Source organism: Catharus ustulatus, chromosome 1 (assembly GCF_009819885.2).
Source record: "Catharus ustulatus isolate bCatUst1 chromosome 1, bCatUst1.pri.v2, whole genome shotgun sequence".
NCBI classification, from domain to species: Eukaryota; Metazoa; Chordata; class Aves; order Passeriformes; family Turdidae; genus Catharus; species Catharus ustulatus.
This window is the reverse complement of record NC_046221.1, coordinates 4,256,571-4,272,982: the sequence shown is the minus strand read 5'-3', so window position 1 is coordinate 4,272,982 and position 16,412 is coordinate 4,256,571. Positions and strand designations below refer to the sequence as shown.

The window sequence follows — 16,412 nt, the reverse complement described above, 5'->3', positions numbered from 1 at the left end:
GTTTCCATGTTTCCAGGAAAGCCTTTAAAAACAAACATTGCATGAAATCTTTGTTTTGATCAGGCATTAATATTTCCATCTATGCAATCTGGCATGTTCTCTTACCAGTGTGTTGGCTAAAATGCTTTTCACTGGTAAAACTATGTAATAGCTTGTAATTATTGCAGATGCAGCCAAACAGGTATCACTGGAATGCAGGTCTCCTTTGCATGTTACCATGGGAGTCACTCCTTCATGAAGAAGAAAAAAAAACAACATCTACAGAATGACTTTAAAACCCAAGTAAAACTTGCAGATAAGGAAAATTGAGAAATAACCTTTCAGGTGAAAAGTGCCAAAGAGCTCAGTTTCTAAAAGCTGGTTTCTCCCAATGTGCTGCTTTCCTGTCCTGCCAAAGATGTTTTGTTTTTTAGCTTTTTTTTTTTTTTCTAAATGTCCTAGTTTGGAGACAGTCTGTATCTTACAGATCTGACCTTTCTGGATGTGTTGTGGTCATTTCCAGTTCTCCTGGAGACAGTCTGAAATAACCTGCACTGGCAGTTCTACCTGGATATTTTTCATTATTTTGTCTGGGGTTATTTTGTGACTCTTTCCTGACATAAGTCAACCATGTCACTTGCTTCCAGTTTACATTTCCTGATTTTAAGCATTTCTGTGTTTCCTGCACTTTTTTTCCTGTACCTAGAAGTCTGTTCCTCTCTAAAACATTTCAGTGGGTATTGCTGTGCTTCTGCTGAAATACTTAGGCTGTAATTTCACTCAGGCCACATGGGATTTACAAACCAGACACACCCAACAAGCAGGAGAAGCATGTGGAAAATGCATACACAAAGGGCCCAGTCATCCCTTTTTGGCAGTGGCTGGGCAGATACATCACTCTAATTAAAGTGGAAATGGGCGACGCCTCCACACAGAGATCCTGGGATCCTCCACGAAACCATTCCCTGCAGAGATCCATGGAAGGATCCAGATCCATGGGAAGGATCCTCACACAGAGCCACAGCTGCAGGACACAGTGCAGGTGTGACACTTTTTGTTACTCTCAGAACAAGGGGCTCCCACTCCACTGATGTTCCCAGATCCCTGGGTCACACAGGGTTATTGGATCACAGTCTAACCTCAAAAGTTATTACCTCTAACCCAAACCAATTTAACCCAGTGACATCTTCTTTTAAAATTAAAGATTTTCATTCATTTTCATTTTCACCCCATGATTTTATGGGGTTCCACCAATTATTTGTAAGGAGTCTATGAAAACTAACAAGGAAATGGATTTACAAGGCAGTATTTGGCTTCTTCTTACAGATATACTTTTTGTCCCCAAATTCAAGAATAAGGTCAGCATTTTCACACTCCAGAATATTTTCCCTTGTGATCATAAATGCTTTACTCAGTGCTAGTTGGTAGAAATCCATTTCTTGGCACCTGGTGGTAGATCACAGCCTTCATCTCTCCAGATCTTAAAGATTTTACTGTAGAAAAATATTTAACTGATGCTTAAGAGTGTTCATCTACCCTTCAGGGATATCACTGGGGAGAGGTCTGTATCCCAGACCTGCACTGCAGATTCCAGGTTTGCATATATAAATATATATATATATATTTATATATGCACACATGGATTAAATTTGTGTGAACCCCTTCTGTCCCAGAACCAATCTGGCATGCCATGGCAGAACTCCACAACAGAGAATTTATGCTGCTGGGAATAACCCAATGATTGACACTTTTTAGCAGAAAATATGGGTCTTTTTTTCCCTTCTGGGTTTCAGTTCTTTTGGAAATTCTTTCTACACAGCAGCCAGGATTTCTATTAATTCAAAAATAAACCTTGGAAGAGGAGAAACTTTCAGTCTGTTCTTTCTGCTTTTCTTGTCACCCTTGGGAGCTCCTGTCTGAGATCACCCTACTACTTATTTTTTATCCCCTTGTGATTTACCTGTCTGAGCTCATTCATCCGAGCTGTGGCTGCCAGAAAATCATGGCTTGGACCTGTCTTGTGCTGTCCCAGTGCCTCAGTACTTTACCAGGTCACCCCTCTTGTCTTGTAATCTTGTGCATAAGGAATTAAACTCCTTTTTTCTTACCTTTATCTGGCAAGTGTTTTCTCAGCAAACTGTCAGACACAATTGGTTTGCAGATATTCCTCTGCTCTCCTGGTTGGGGTGAGTGAATCAGGTGAATTAGTTAGAGGGAAAAATGCAAATCATTCTTCCATGCCTGGTGTTTGTAATGTGAGGATGTGCTGAGTGAGGCCCTTGGCTGGTAAAGGATGGGGTGAGGTCTGAGTATTTGGAGTAGAAGATGGAGAAGATTCAAAATCTGCCTCCTGTAAAGTGCAGGGCAATGGGGAGCTGCCACCTAACTTAGAAGGAAAAGGAATCCCAACCCCTCCAAGAAGAACATCAGAAGAAAAGCTTTTTACCTTTTATATAGAATTATTTTCAAGTCCCAGAAAACTGCTAATTTAGGCTAAGCTCCAAACAATATCTTTCCTGCTGATGTTGTTTCAGAGTGATGAATAGGGTTGGTTTAAATGGATTTTTGTCCCTTTATGCCCAGGAACTTGGGCACAGATGAATGACCCAGAAGGCTAGCTGAGTTAGGGCTACACAAGTGACCAAGAACATCTTGCTCTAATTCCAAAAAAACATCTCAAGGAGGCTGTTTATTCACTTTGGGACAACATGAGTATGAGTTGCTAGAGAAATTTCCAAACGCCCTTGCAAGGGTAGTTTGGAAACATCAGTAAATTAACACAATGTCATCTGCTGCAAAGGGTTAAAGTACAAGGAGAGAACAAGGAGAGGGTATGGAAGAGATTTGGATTTACTAAAGAGGCCTGGTCTAATTTTTAATTTCTCCAAACTGTGCCATAGCTTCTGTGGATTGGGAGAAATATCACTGGAAATAACATTTGTAGGAGTCAAGATAACTCGGTATGAGAGAAAGAAAATCCATCCCACTGGGATGGGAGAGTGTGAGAGGTGATGATGTCCCGAAGGCACACAGAGTCTGTCATCAGCAAAATGCACAGCTGTGTTATCACCTCGCTTTCCCAGCATATTATTTCATTTTTGCTGGTGGGGAAAGATAAGGCTGGCTCAGCCAAAGCATCAGGCTTGTATGTGCTTTTCCATGTGAGCCCTGCAGAAGATCAAAGGCAGTGAGTTCACCAGCCAGAGGAACTGGGACCTGCCTAGAAAATCAGCATCTTCTTTCCTGTCCAGCATAGCAGAACACAATCAGTGTATCCTTTTACCTGCCCAGGAAATCGTGAAACAAGGTGTATGTTGTTTCCATTCACCTTTATTTAGTGCCATCTTACTGGCCTTCAGTGCAGCACTGAGACAAGGAACAGCCCAGTGTGGAGGTCCCAAAATGACTGATTTTCTCCCCTTTATGCCCTGCAGTGAACCACACCAACAACCCATCTCTTAAGCTGATTTTTTTGGTATCATATCTCTGGGCAGGCTACTCTAGGAGCTACTTACATTATATTTTAACTTGTTAGGGCTTATTTCTAAAACAGAGGTTTCCTTAGGGTTCTGAGTAAGGGAAGGTTTTGTTTTTAGGACAGTGTTGCCTACAATTGCCCCTATGTCATGTAAGATGCCCAAGGGTACATAATACATATACCAGGGTCTGGCAGGATCCATACATTGATCTAGGGTCTGTAGGGCCTGGCAGCCTTGAGGAACAAAGCTGGGACAACCTGCAGCACTTAAAAATCAAAGTATGACCTAAAGTGTTACATGTTCACATGAAATTCATTACAGTGTTGATTTTGACCTGGAAAGAGCCAGTTACCTAATACTGATAAGAAGAAATGCATGCATTTGGGGGCTTCTCAAGTTTTTCCTGAATAGTGAAATGGGCAAATCTTTTTTTTGTTTTTTTGGAATACCGCCCCAGCAGCACAGAATTATCCCTGATGTGTGAAAAGCCCTTAAAAAACTCATTTTAACCCAAACTGCAGCTGGCACCTTGGAACAAAATGCATCAGGTCTTCATCCTGATTGGAGCTGCAGAATACAAGGCATGAAGCAGTGAGAGCATGTCTCATCACGTCCTTCTGGTGTGTTTGTGTGCTGAAACTCCAGGGGCTTGCAACACTTGTAAGTGAAACCGTTCATTAAGCAGCCAAAGCTGGTTTGTTGGGTTGTCTTATGTTTTGGTAGAGCAGCCCTTTTCACCTTTCATCCAAAGGAGATCCAACTCTGATAAAAAGCAGGAGTCTGCCCGCTATTTCTGTAGAAAAATAGATGTCTGATGGGGATTCTCCCCTTCTTCTCCACCAAGCAAGTGCCAGAGACAGCAAGGAGGGTGAAGTTTTCACAGCTCAAGCATCACATGATGGGCACAAGGACAGGGGATGAGGTGAATGAAATGAGGTAAGCCCTGAGGAGTTTAGGGAGGTGCCTGAGGTACCACAAACTCAGGTGGCAGCTCCAGAGTTGTGTTCTCTGGTTCTTGTAGAGCCCACGAGCTCAGAGCTGCGGTCCCACCAGCAGTGCTCCCAGCTCTGTGTGTGTGACTTTCCGGGAATTGTTCCCCAGGCACATCCGTGTGCAGTTGCACAAACCAGGGCTTCTCAGACCAAGCAGAGACGTGTCTGTGGGAAGGCTTCAATGGTTGAGGTGCCTGACAACAGGAGCAGGAAGGAAATGAGTCATTCAACCTTTCTGCTCTGGCTGCACCGGGCTTGCAAAACTGATGAGGAGGCACCAAAACCGATAAAATACTTCCTCAGAGGGCAACTTGTGTGGTTTTTTCTACATCCCGGTATCCCCTTGGTGTTTTCTTTTCCAAAACCCAAATAACACCACTGGCCAGAGGAATGAGGCTGCATTTGACTCTGTCAGGTGTATAAATGTGGGATTTTGGAAGTGGCAGTTGTACTTTTATATATAATCTTGATGTCTACTGTGCATTTAAAGCAAAGGTTCATTATTCCCTTTGTAAGAAAGAGATTGTGATCTCAGACTTAAAACACCACCTCTCTGAAGGGTATTTACTCTATTTTGAGATACTTCAGCATCTTAATTTGGTCCACTTCATCCTTTTCAAAGGCTCCTCTCTCTTCAGTAACAGTTTATTGAGCTGTGCTTTTAACTCTCATCTTACGAAATGAAACTAGATCAGATATGAAGCTAAATCAGAGGTAATGAATACTTGTTGGAATGCTATAAGTTCATCCTTTTATTCATTTAGGAAATATCTTAATCTAAAAATTGATCTAGTAATGAACTGCTATCTAGTTTGGGTTGATTTTTTTTTTGGCCCAAAGTTTCAGTTTGTGTCGTTCTGTTCATCTCATGTTTGGCTGTTCATAAATGAACACCAAAAATGCTGGCTGTCCATTAGGCCCAGGGAGATACAGGAATTCCTTGCATACCTTCTGCATAAGCATCTGCTCTGGAGCTGTTAGGAATTCAAGAACATTTTCTGATTCTGCATGGCTTGTTCAGATGGAGCTGGAGGAAAGTCTGATGTCACTGTGTTTATGTGAAGCATAGTTTTAACTCTTTGGGATCAGAAATAAAAGTGCATTACTTGTAGCATCCCTGATTACCTGTGTTGCACACTCTGGAATCACAAGATCCTCATGTGCAGTTTAAACTTGTGGGGCATTCTTATATCTAGTAGGATTTTCTATAACAGAGGTGTAATTCAGACTTTCCATCTTTTCTGCACATTTAAAAGTCACGTGAACCGGCTAGAGTGAAAAAAGCTGCAATTAGGTAATGATCTGAACAATTGCATCTAATTATTGTGATTATCCCAGTTGCAGGGAATTAAGCTGACAGATGAAGTATATTAAAAGGAGCCATTATGACATTAATCATCAACCCTCCCCCATACTCAACCTGTATACCCCAGTGCTATGGGAAAGAGGCAGTGGTGCAAGAAAGAAGAGACACATGTCAAGCATTCCTGACAGCAGATGATTTGGCCTAAGGACTGTGGTCTTTTAAGGTTAGAAATGAGTTTGCTGACCTGGACATCAGTGGCTGTGAAGCTTGGGGTCAGTGCTCAGCTGTAATCTGGGATCAGAGAATCAGAATCACTAAAGGTGGAAAAGGCACCAGGATCATTGAGCCTGTGTCCACCGCTGAACCCTGTCCCTGCCCCCTGCAGCCACACCCACATGGCTTTTGAACATTTCTAGGAATGCTGATTCCACAGCTTCCCTGTAGAGTCTGTTCCTGGAGTGCTTCCAATGCCTTGGAGTGCCTTTAAGTGAAGGATTTTTTCCCAATATCTAATCTGAACCTCTCCTTGAGGCCATTTCCTCTCATCCTGTCAAATATCAGAAGGAGCCATTAATGGATAAAAGCAGCAAGACCCTGGGACCAATCTCCTGCTGTTCTTCTTTCCAAGCAGAGATAATCGCTCCATGTAATGTTTTCATTGCAGCAAGTCTAGCACATCATTAGTTTCCCCAATTAGGTTATTGTTTCTCATCCATGCAACAATAACTTCATGTTAATGGTCATGTTCACAAAATCATTCACACGGTTCTCAGTGATAGCATTGTGTGGCTGATCCGTGGTGTTTACTGATGCACTGAACTCAGTGGCTGATGAGGTGAATGTACCATGTTTTCTTTGAGCTTCTCATTCACTGTTAATAGATGAGCTTAAAAAGAAGTCTCTAGGGTCTCTTCCCCCCAAAAAAGTCCTCATATAAGTGTTTTAGACTAAATGTACTTTTCTGTGCAACGCTCTGGTAAAGACATTTTCGTTCTCCCAGAATCAAAATATTTGAAGTCAGGGAATTTAACATAAGAGGGCTTACTTAAATCTACATTTGTTAAAGCATGGAAATGCATAAGAATTGCTCTCAGAGACTCATAAAATCTGTCCTGTAGTGGGAGAAATGGGGTAAACAAATGTGAAATAAAACTTTCAGCACAAAATTAGTCTGAAGACAAAATTATAGAGATGTCCAAATACCAAATACTGTCAAACTGATGTAAAATTATTTAACTGTTTTCCAAGAGTTATAATGAGCTCCTTGGAATAACCAGAGGAACCTAGGACTTTAATTTCTAAATCTTATGCATAATCTTGCTTTTAATTCTATTTTCCTATCATTTTTCAGCCTGAAATCAATGTGAGACTTGTTGAACTGGCAGGTGTCTAAGTCTTTAATTGTGACCATACAGTAATAAATGTCTCCTTTGATTGTTTTATTGCTTTATTTGGTGGTTAGAACCGGTCCTGATTACTTAGTCTGAGTGGAGGGAAAACTTTTCAAGATATTTAAGATACAGTCAGTCAGGTAGGTGTATTTCTGGCTTAGCAAGTTGAATTTATCTTCTGCTCAGGCAGAAATACCTCATTAATTTTAATGGGACTCATAGAGGATTCTGCCAGCAGCAGGTTTAGCTTTACACATCCCAGCATCTGTTGCTTCCTTTTCCTGTGGCCATGTACAGCTCTCCTGAATGGGAGTAACTGCTGCAATAAATGGTTTAAATGCAGATGTATACATAAATGTCATTTACTCTGAAGGTACTTTGGCACAGCTGTCCATGGTGATAAACAAGGCATCTGCTGTCCTTCCCATTTCCTGAGCTGCATGGTACTGGTGTTCATTCCATTCCAGCCTAGCTGACAAACTATGGTGAATTAATCTGTCCAGTGACTCGGCCATAAACCCAATAATCTCACTGTTCTTACAGCCATAAATCCCATTAATGAGCTTTTTTCAGTTTATCTCCTAAGGGAGCCTGATTTCCAAAGGTGCTGATCTCCACCAGCTCCTGCAGATCCACTAGGCTGCTCTTCCCCACAGTTCAATGTGTTCCTTGCAAGTGAGGGACCAACAGCTGCTGCAAACATGGGAAAATTTGCCAATGGGTAAATATGGGGTGGAGCAGACTCAGTGGCAGGATCAGTCCTAAGAATCCCACGTCTTGCATGGGCAGGGAAGTGTTAGCAACAAGAGCTGTGTCCAGCTAATGAAAGACACACTGATAACCAAAGAGTAATGATTGCCTTTACAGCAGGTGAGTCACCAGGGCTCTGGAGCTGCCTCCCACAGGGGTGTTCAGGCTCCTTGGTGAGAGTTCTGGCACTTCCCAAAATGTGAAAGGCAATTTGATATTTTGCTGTCCATCAACTACAGACTTATTTATTCAGCCTAGAGGAAGGTGTCCCTGCCCACGGCAAGGGCTTGGAACGAGATGAGCTTTAAGATCTCTTCCAACCCAAATTATTCCATGATTCTATGAATCTATTTATATGAGAGAAGGATTTAGAGAGATCTGATGATCTGAGGATAGTAGCACACCCCGTCTAAACCAGTAAACACACTGGGAAAAGACATAAAAACAAAAACATTTCAATGAACAGCCAGACCATAAGTAAAGTGTTTGAGAATTCCCATCCCGCTTCTGCATTGACATGAGCTCTATTTAATATGACATTTCCTTTTGTGTCAGTTTTTGTAATTCTCCTGCTAACAAAAACTACCCCACGTGGCTGCCAGAGCTCCCTGCTGGCTGCATAACCCCCAAATGCTTCTTACACTCTGTAAGCGTGGCAGAAATCCCGAGTGCTTTTTGCAAAGCACACAGAGACCTTTGCTGTTATCCTTTGGAGAGGTGCTTGGGAACATTTCAGTGGGGTGAGGAGGGTGTGTGTGAGATTCTGAAGGGCAGAGGGAGCCAGGAGGCATCTTCTCCCTTGGAAACAGTGGTGTTTGGGAGGTGTAGCATTCCTCTGAGATGAAAAGCTGCTCCTTCCACTGTGTGCAATTAAGTCAACACTTGAGTCACGCTTTGGGAATGGAGACAGGTAAACTGCTTTGCTGTAGGTTTGCTGTGATTTATGGTTCACTGTGGAATCAAATCTTGCAAACATTTTTGGCTCTTTGCGACTGCTCTTTGCTGCCTGGGCTGGGCTGTGTGTGCAGAACAAAGGAGGAGAATGCAAAGGGCTGAAGGAGTGAGAGAAATGGGAGATCCTGACTTTGCAGGGCTCCAGTTCAGCTGATGATCTTGGCACCTTTACATAGGGACATCTGTGTTAGAGGGTGTGTTACAGAGGCTCCTCACCCAGCCTGCCTGACATTTAACTCCTTCCAGCCTCCCCTCTGTGCCTGGAGAGCAAAGGGAATAGTCAAGATGTGTCCTGGCTTTAGACCTTGTCCCTCAGTAAAATATCACACTCTGACCTTGTACTTTTCAGCTTTGCTTTGGGAAGGCAGTGCCAACCCCCAGCCCGTCTCCAGGCCTAGAAATGCCTCGACTTTGCTTCTCTGTGAGCACAGTAGTGATGGTGTGGACAAAAAAAACCCCAAAGCATATTCACATGACATTCTTAACTTTCTATATTATTCTTAGAATATATTTTTAGTAGGATTTTTGCAGCTCACAGAAGCCCAGTAGCTCTTCACATCCTTTGGTTTTGTTGTTAGTCCGGATGTATATTGTTTTCAGCAATGAAAAGGAAAGGGAATTCAAGCATATGCAGAAATACAACTCAAAGGACTGTAGCTTTCTGAAACAAAGCTGTGATGAGACCTGTGCTGTGGGATCTCAGTTCTGGGTGTTTGCTGCAGCATATCAGTGCTCTGATGGTCCCTGCTGTACTTTCTGATGAATGCAAGGAGTGAAAGACTGTCTGTCACTGCCAGACTTTCTCTGAGCACACACACATGTCAGGCCCATCAAGGATTTAGAAATGGTGATGACAGCTTAGGGTGGCAGAAAGGTCCCCAGGTGCTCCAGGCAGCAGAAGTGGTGATGCTTCTGGATGTGCACAGAAGCAGGGAGAGTAAATGGAATTGCAAAAAGTGAAAAGTTGGGCAAGGTTTTGTGAGACCTCCTGACAGGCACCATTTGGATTGGCACTTGGGGATATGGTTTAGTGGTGAACATGATGGTACTGGGTTAGTGTTGATGATCTTGGGAAGTTTTTCCCACTTTTAGTGATTCTGTGGGTCCAGCTTCTACATCAGCTATGACCATAGAAAAGGCAGCATGGCAAGAAGGTAGCACAAGGAGATACAGTGGGCTCTCATGAAGGGGTAAATCAGGGGATGATCTCCAAGTCTCAAGGCATGATGGCAGAGAAGCTCAGTTGTGTTTTCTTGGTGAAGCCCTGTCCAGAGGTGGTGATGGCTGTGTTCACAGCAGTTTTCTGTTGTGTTCCATTGTACCTGGTGCTGCTGTGAAGAGGGTCCATGTCATTTCTGGGAGTAATGGAGCTCTCTTACACTGCCCCCTTTGCCACAGAGGGCACAGGGACACTGACCAGCCCATCCCTAAGTGAGAGAACACAACAGGGTGTGAACAGAGAACAAGGAAGGAGTTAATACCATGCCATTTTGTGTCACCACTTTCAAACTGCTCCTCTCTCCTTTTCCTCTCTTGTGAAAACCATCATGTCCTCACCACCTCAGCTTTACTGGAGTTTCCAGTCCGGCTGGCTCCTGCAGCAGCTTCCTTTCCACTCCCTCCAGTACTCTTCCCCATCACTGAAAGGGTGACAGGCTGTGAAGTGTCCTCCCAAAATCTCTCTACCTTGAGGCTTTTAGGGCTCTACCAGGAATCTTCTGGATGCTTCCAGCTGCTGTCCTGCCTGCCAGCAGCTTCCAGATTGCCCCATCTGAATCAATGTCTGTGGGTTTGAAAAAGGAATGAAGTTCCTTCCTGGGTCCTTTGGAAAGTGTCTAGCAGGGGATGAGCCCTCTCCATGCCAAGCTGGTGACTGTGAGGTGGAGGAGTGGACTTGGGAGGAGTCATGGGGTGAAATCTCTGCTCTTTTTTCACTCCACTTGTTTGGCTTTGTTAGTTTGGTCCTAGCATGAGGAGTTTTGCTATATTAGGGCTGTTTTCCTTGGGTGGTGACAGCAGCCTTGTATTTGTGAACCATAAAACTCTCTGAGAGCAAGGTCTGGGCTCTGAGAGGAGCAGCCCAGTTCCTGGCAGGGAGAGACAAACTGTCCCAAAGTATTTTTCACCACATGTTTTCTAGATCTGTCACCATCAGAGACTTCTCTCTTCTTCAGTGGAACTGCTGAGGAGAGAGGGCTTTGAATCTTCCAGTAACTCCATCAAGTGTTTCCATCAGGATAACCTAAATAACAAGAAACATACATAAACAATAACAAACCAATTACTAAAACATATTCAAGTAGAGGGAAACTTTTCTCCCCAAACTGACTTCCTTTCGTTTTTCCTCTCCCTGTTTGCCATCATCATCTTTCTGTCCTTTAAAGATAGTTAATTCAGGGGGAGGGAACAGAGTGGAAGAAATCAGTTCCACTCACTAAAAGCCTCAGAACAGTGCAGTAATTTCTGTCTCGCTGTCTCAAATGCAAAGCTCACAACTTTTTTTTTCTGCCCTAAGCTCATGCCTTTGCGAGCGTTTGTGGTTACAGTTTCTATTTCTACACTGGCAAGTTCTGACCGGATTTAAAAAAAAAAAATTAACTTGTGAAAAGAATTATGCTTCCACCAGCATCTAAAAGCTTTGTGCCATCCGCTTAACACCCTTTCCATGATTTGCGGAGCACCAAGGATGGGTTCAGAGCACGACAACGTGTCAGCCCCAGGAAAAGCAGCAGGGCTGGGAAGCTCCGGGGGCAGGAGGAGGCCGGGCCAGCGGCGGAGACGCGGATTTGGAGCAGGGAGGAGCCAGGCGCAGAACAGCGCTCAGCCGGGGCGCTGGGCAGTGCGGATGGGGAGCGATAAATGAGGAGGCACCGGCAGGACGCGATCGCAGCCCCGGCCGAGGAGCAGCCCCTGGGGATCGCTGGGGGCAGGAGCGGGGCGAGCCCGGCGGCTGCGGCCCCGCAGCGGCGCTGAGCGCTGGGCACCGCTGGGCACAGCTGGCACAGCTGGGCACAGCTGGAGCTGCTGCTGCTGCTGCTGCTGCCGGCGCTTGCTGCAGCCATGGAACCCAATGGCACATTCCTCGCCTGTAACAGTAAGTCTGGCCGTGTCTCAGCGCTCTCCTCGTGTCCCAAAAGCTTTGTTTGTGCTCCTCTCTGCTCCTGCGCTTCTCTCCTTGGGATGTGCTGGGGCTGTCACACAGACAGCTGGCAGGGTTTTCTCTGTTGGTAAGAAGGGTGGCTTGGCTGGGGAACATCTGCAAGTTTAAGAAAACTGGATCCAGATCTCCTCCCCTTTATGGGAGTCTGCTCTGCTGGATAAACTCCGTGGGCTCTGCTGTCTCCACCTGGGCTCTGGGGCTGTCCCTGTGACACTGCAAATATTGAAGTACAAAATAAGTAATGTTTCTAAAAAAAGAAGTTCTCTCTGCCCTTGCAGTGAGTCAGATTTATCGGTGCCAAATCTGGGAGGCTTGTCTAATAGAGTGGGAAATGAAATATCCCCCCTTATTCCCTCACCTGACTTTATGTATTGCTCTGTTACCCTTTCATTGTATTTTGCTTACTCTGAGGAGCAGAAACAACTCAGAGCTGTGACAGCTGCAGGTTGAAATGGAATATTTTGATCCCCAAGAAATGGGAAAATCCTCCAGTGCTTCTTTTATTTCATGAGATGGCTGCTTTCTTACCTCAGACATGCTATAAACAAAAATAAACTGATAGAACAATAAGGGATTACCCACGAGCATAATCATTTTAGTGTTACCAGCAGAAATGTGAAAAAATCCCCCCAGGCTGATGAAATCTTCACTGATTTTCCCAGATAGTAGAAATCTGACAGGAGGGTGAACCAGAGGTTAATGTTATAGTTTTTGTAGGTATCTCATTCATTATACAGCCACTGGGGAAAGAAGGCTAAGAAACACATCTGGAACTGTTAAAACATTTCCCATTTTGGCCTGTGGGTTATTTTTCAGTGAATATTATTTAGTCCTCTGGGTTTGGGAATCAAGAAGAATTCAGTGGCTGGTAATCTATTTTTTGTCTGAAGCAGAAAAATACACAAATGTTGAATGAGCCAACAATTTAAAAAAAGTATTTACTGAAATTCCTTGACACATAACACACACAGACAAGTGCCAAAGTCACTCCAAATGCCAGAGTACTTAGACCAGAGGAGTTGCTCACATGTGGACTTCTTAGCAGGATCAGACTTGTGATATGTAGTTTGTCAGAAACTTCTGATACTGTGAGTTGTGGATATACTTTGTGTTGAAACTTAGGTTCTTTCTTTCAGTTTCTTTCTTTTTTTTCCCCTAAAGTACATACAACAACAGCTGTATTTACCATGTCAGAATTAATGTGGGCTATTAATACTCTTCCCTCAGGAAGTTGTTTTGTTTCTGAACTGGGAGCCCTTGTGCTCAGAGATTGTAGAATAGCTAATTTGTGCTATGCCTTATTCTTATACAGTGACTTTTCACCCAAGACACTGTGTATATTGTGAGGGGAATGCCCTCTGCCACAGTCCAGGGGGAGGCTCCACTTGTAAAATCCTACAAGACAGACCATCCCCTTGTTTCCTCTGCCAGCAAGTCCTTGGGATTAACATCTATATTGAAATTTCCAAGTGAATCATCTCCACCTTCCCTTGTGAGCTGGGAGCACTGAGGAGGCTCCATCTGGACTTCAAGCTCCCTGGGTGGAGATAATGCAGCTTGGGATCAGCTGGGGTCTGCTCTGGAGCAGCTGGTGACTTTGATCTCCTTTCCTAGCAACAGAATTCTCCCAGTACCCACCTTTGATGCAGGTTGTGCTTGGTGCACTATGTGGGAGTTTAGTGAGCCATAGTTCCCCACAGTCCAGGGGAATCTGGGATAAAGACACATCCCATTACATTAAATAGTCAATATATCTCTTTTTCAGACAGGACAAGTAAAATTCACCTTGGGTCATTTTTATGCTGCTAAATTTTCCATCTGAGCAATGTCTTTTAGTAAAACTAAAGCCCACATTTGGTTCTGAGATTGTTGTCAGTGTGTAAAGCCCCATCAGGCCCAAAAGTAGCTAAGACAGGGCTAGAGGATGCTTGGGGGAAAAGAGATTTTAATGAGGAAATGAGAAAGAAGAGGGAAGTGCAGTCACTTGGAAAAGTGCTGCAGGTAGCAGAGATGAAAGGATTCAGCCAGCTACAGGGAGAAGCAGGAGGGAGAGGTGTGTGGGGAAGAGATGGTTTGTGTAGGAGTGGAAACTCAACTGCCTGGACAGGCAGCGCTGGGAGCCAAAGGTGTCAGTGATTTGGGAGCAAAGTGGAATTTCCTGTACAGGGACATCAATTAAAAAAGGTATTTTGGAATGAAAGCTGCAGATAAACACTTGGGGATTTGATCACACAGGTTGGGATTCAGCTGGGTCAGCACTGGTACCTCTAAGAAAGTTTAGGCTTGTGGGGCTCTAGACTGTATCCTCTTTTCTCCTGGCCCCTTGCTGGCACTGTAGATTATTAAATTCTGCAAATTGACCCCCAGCTATGTGTCTCTGAGGTCCTTCCTGTGGGTGGAGGATCTCTGCCACCACACCAGAAGGCTGCAGACCTTGGTCAGACATAGAAGTGGCTTTTTTTCCATTATGCAGGCAGAGAAAATTTTGACACAGTTTCTTCTAAACTGAAATACCTCCACACTGTAAATGAGCCAGCCTAAACACTGTGTGTGGGGAAATCCTCACACCTCAGGCTTCCCCTCATATGGTACCTTTTAAATCCCTGTACTGAGGTGCCACCCAGCAAGTCTCAATGGCTGGTTTTGGCTAGTCACAGAAATTCCAGATAAATCCCTTAAGGAAAAAAAAAATTCCCTAGTTTTGCATAATTCAGTTGTGCAATTTAATTATTGCACAAATTTTGCCCTGCTACAGAATGTTGAGAATGACCTGCATTTTGTCTGTGGAAGAAATTCCAGCTCCTGGAGGAAATGTTGAGAAAAGCTATTAAGTGGCCTTTAACAAATGAGGCTGGGACCCACCCACAACTGACTTTGGGTTTATGAGGAGAAGATCTTCATCAGCATGTTCCCAGAAACATGACTTGGGAGTTGGGCAACTGGGCTGCTTGAGTGCTCCTGGCTGCTGATCCTGGTCCCATCCATCAAGTTGATATCCTTCTTTTCAATTACTTTCTTTCCACACCAGCTACTGGAAAAGCTGTAATTTATTGCAAACCACTATTCTTTTTTGCACTCTTTGCAGCCAGATCTCTATGTGCACTGTGATGAAGGGACCAATGGAAGCAGCAGACCAAACCTTCAGTCTGGTTTTGGGTTCCCAAGCACAATGAACTTTAGCTGGGTGTTTTGTTTTACCTGGATTTCATCAAGAGCACAGGGCAGTAGCTTTTGATGGGTCACAGCCTGTTCCCTGCACTGATCCAAGCTCCCAGTGAGGGACCTGGACTGGCAGGAAGATGTATGAAGGTTTTCACAAATAAAGGTCATGATTTGTCTGTCTGTGAAATGTCTGAGCAGGCAGCCTGGCTTTGTTTGCACAAAGCAAGGCCAGGGCTCTGTTTAATTGCCAGCACATTCCCCAGTGGTTTCAATCCCCAGCAAGCTGGCAGATGGCATGGTCTGAGTGATGGATTTGCAGCCCTTCCCAGTGGGCACTGTGGATATAACCAGCCTGTTTTGGGGAAAGATGGGCTTGGCAGAGCTGGAGGAGGGACCATTCTCCTCCCAGAGACCATTGGGACAAGGTGAGACAGCCAAAGGATGTGGAGAGAAAGTGGGGCTGAGAAATGCTGGGCAGGGTGGCTGTGCTGATCCCATCACAGCCTCTGGCCAGTGTGCAGGCACAGGGAGGCTTTAGGCAGTGATTTGATTTGGAGGACAACACCACACAAGACTTGGGAGAACTCCTCCTGTGTGAATTTTTAAGGTTTCATGTATATGGTTTCTGCCCCAGCTCAGGAGGACTTCTCACTCTGGAAAGGGAGAGGGCAAGAAAAGGCAATGTAAGGAAGAGGAGGAGATTTGCTGCTGGAGGAGCCCATTCTCAGTGTGACCACAAGGTGGAACTTGGTACATACCACATACTCTGAGAGACACCCACTGGGAACAAGCAGCAGCATCCTTGGCCAGGGATGCACCCATGCATCTGGAATCAGCACCCACTCCCTGATCCCCCTTCCCCACAGGGAGAAAGAAGGAAGGTGATGGTGTAGAGGATCCACAGGCATCTTTTGCTGGAGGTGGGAAGCTGTGCCAACAACAAGGGCTGGTCCTCAGAGGATGTGAGGTGAATAAGCTGATAGCACTGAGTGGTGTCCTGGAGGTAGCAGAGCAGGAGGAAGGAGGGTTTCTGCAGGTGGAACATGACAGGGCATGGATGAAGTGAGGAACAGACTCCAGAGGGAAGGACAGGGCAGGTGGGGACCTGCAGATGTGGAAGGCACCTTTCTGTCACATTCTTTAGTGAGAAGAATATCATAATGTAAAATGTTTTTTATTTATTGGTAACAAATACAGAGCAAGGCACAACATTTGGCTTCTTTAGGGGAAAAATCCCCC

The 16,412-nt window shown here is 44.5% G+C and overlaps 1 protein-coding gene across 1 annotated transcript in view; it reads left to right on the top strand.

The window, feature by feature from the left end:
* Positions 1-11,833: 11,833 nt before the first annotated feature.
* Positions 11,834-16,412, top strand: part of PLCD1 (phospholipase C delta 1) — a 50,075-nt gene continuing 45,496 nt past the window's right edge. The window contains exon 1 of the mRNA XM_033076673.1: positions 11,834-11,945. Coding sequence (XP_032932564.1) covers positions 11,912-11,945 — 34 coding nt within the window. The 5' untranslated portion in view covers positions 11,834-11,911. The remainder of the gene's footprint in view (positions 11,946-16,412) is intronic.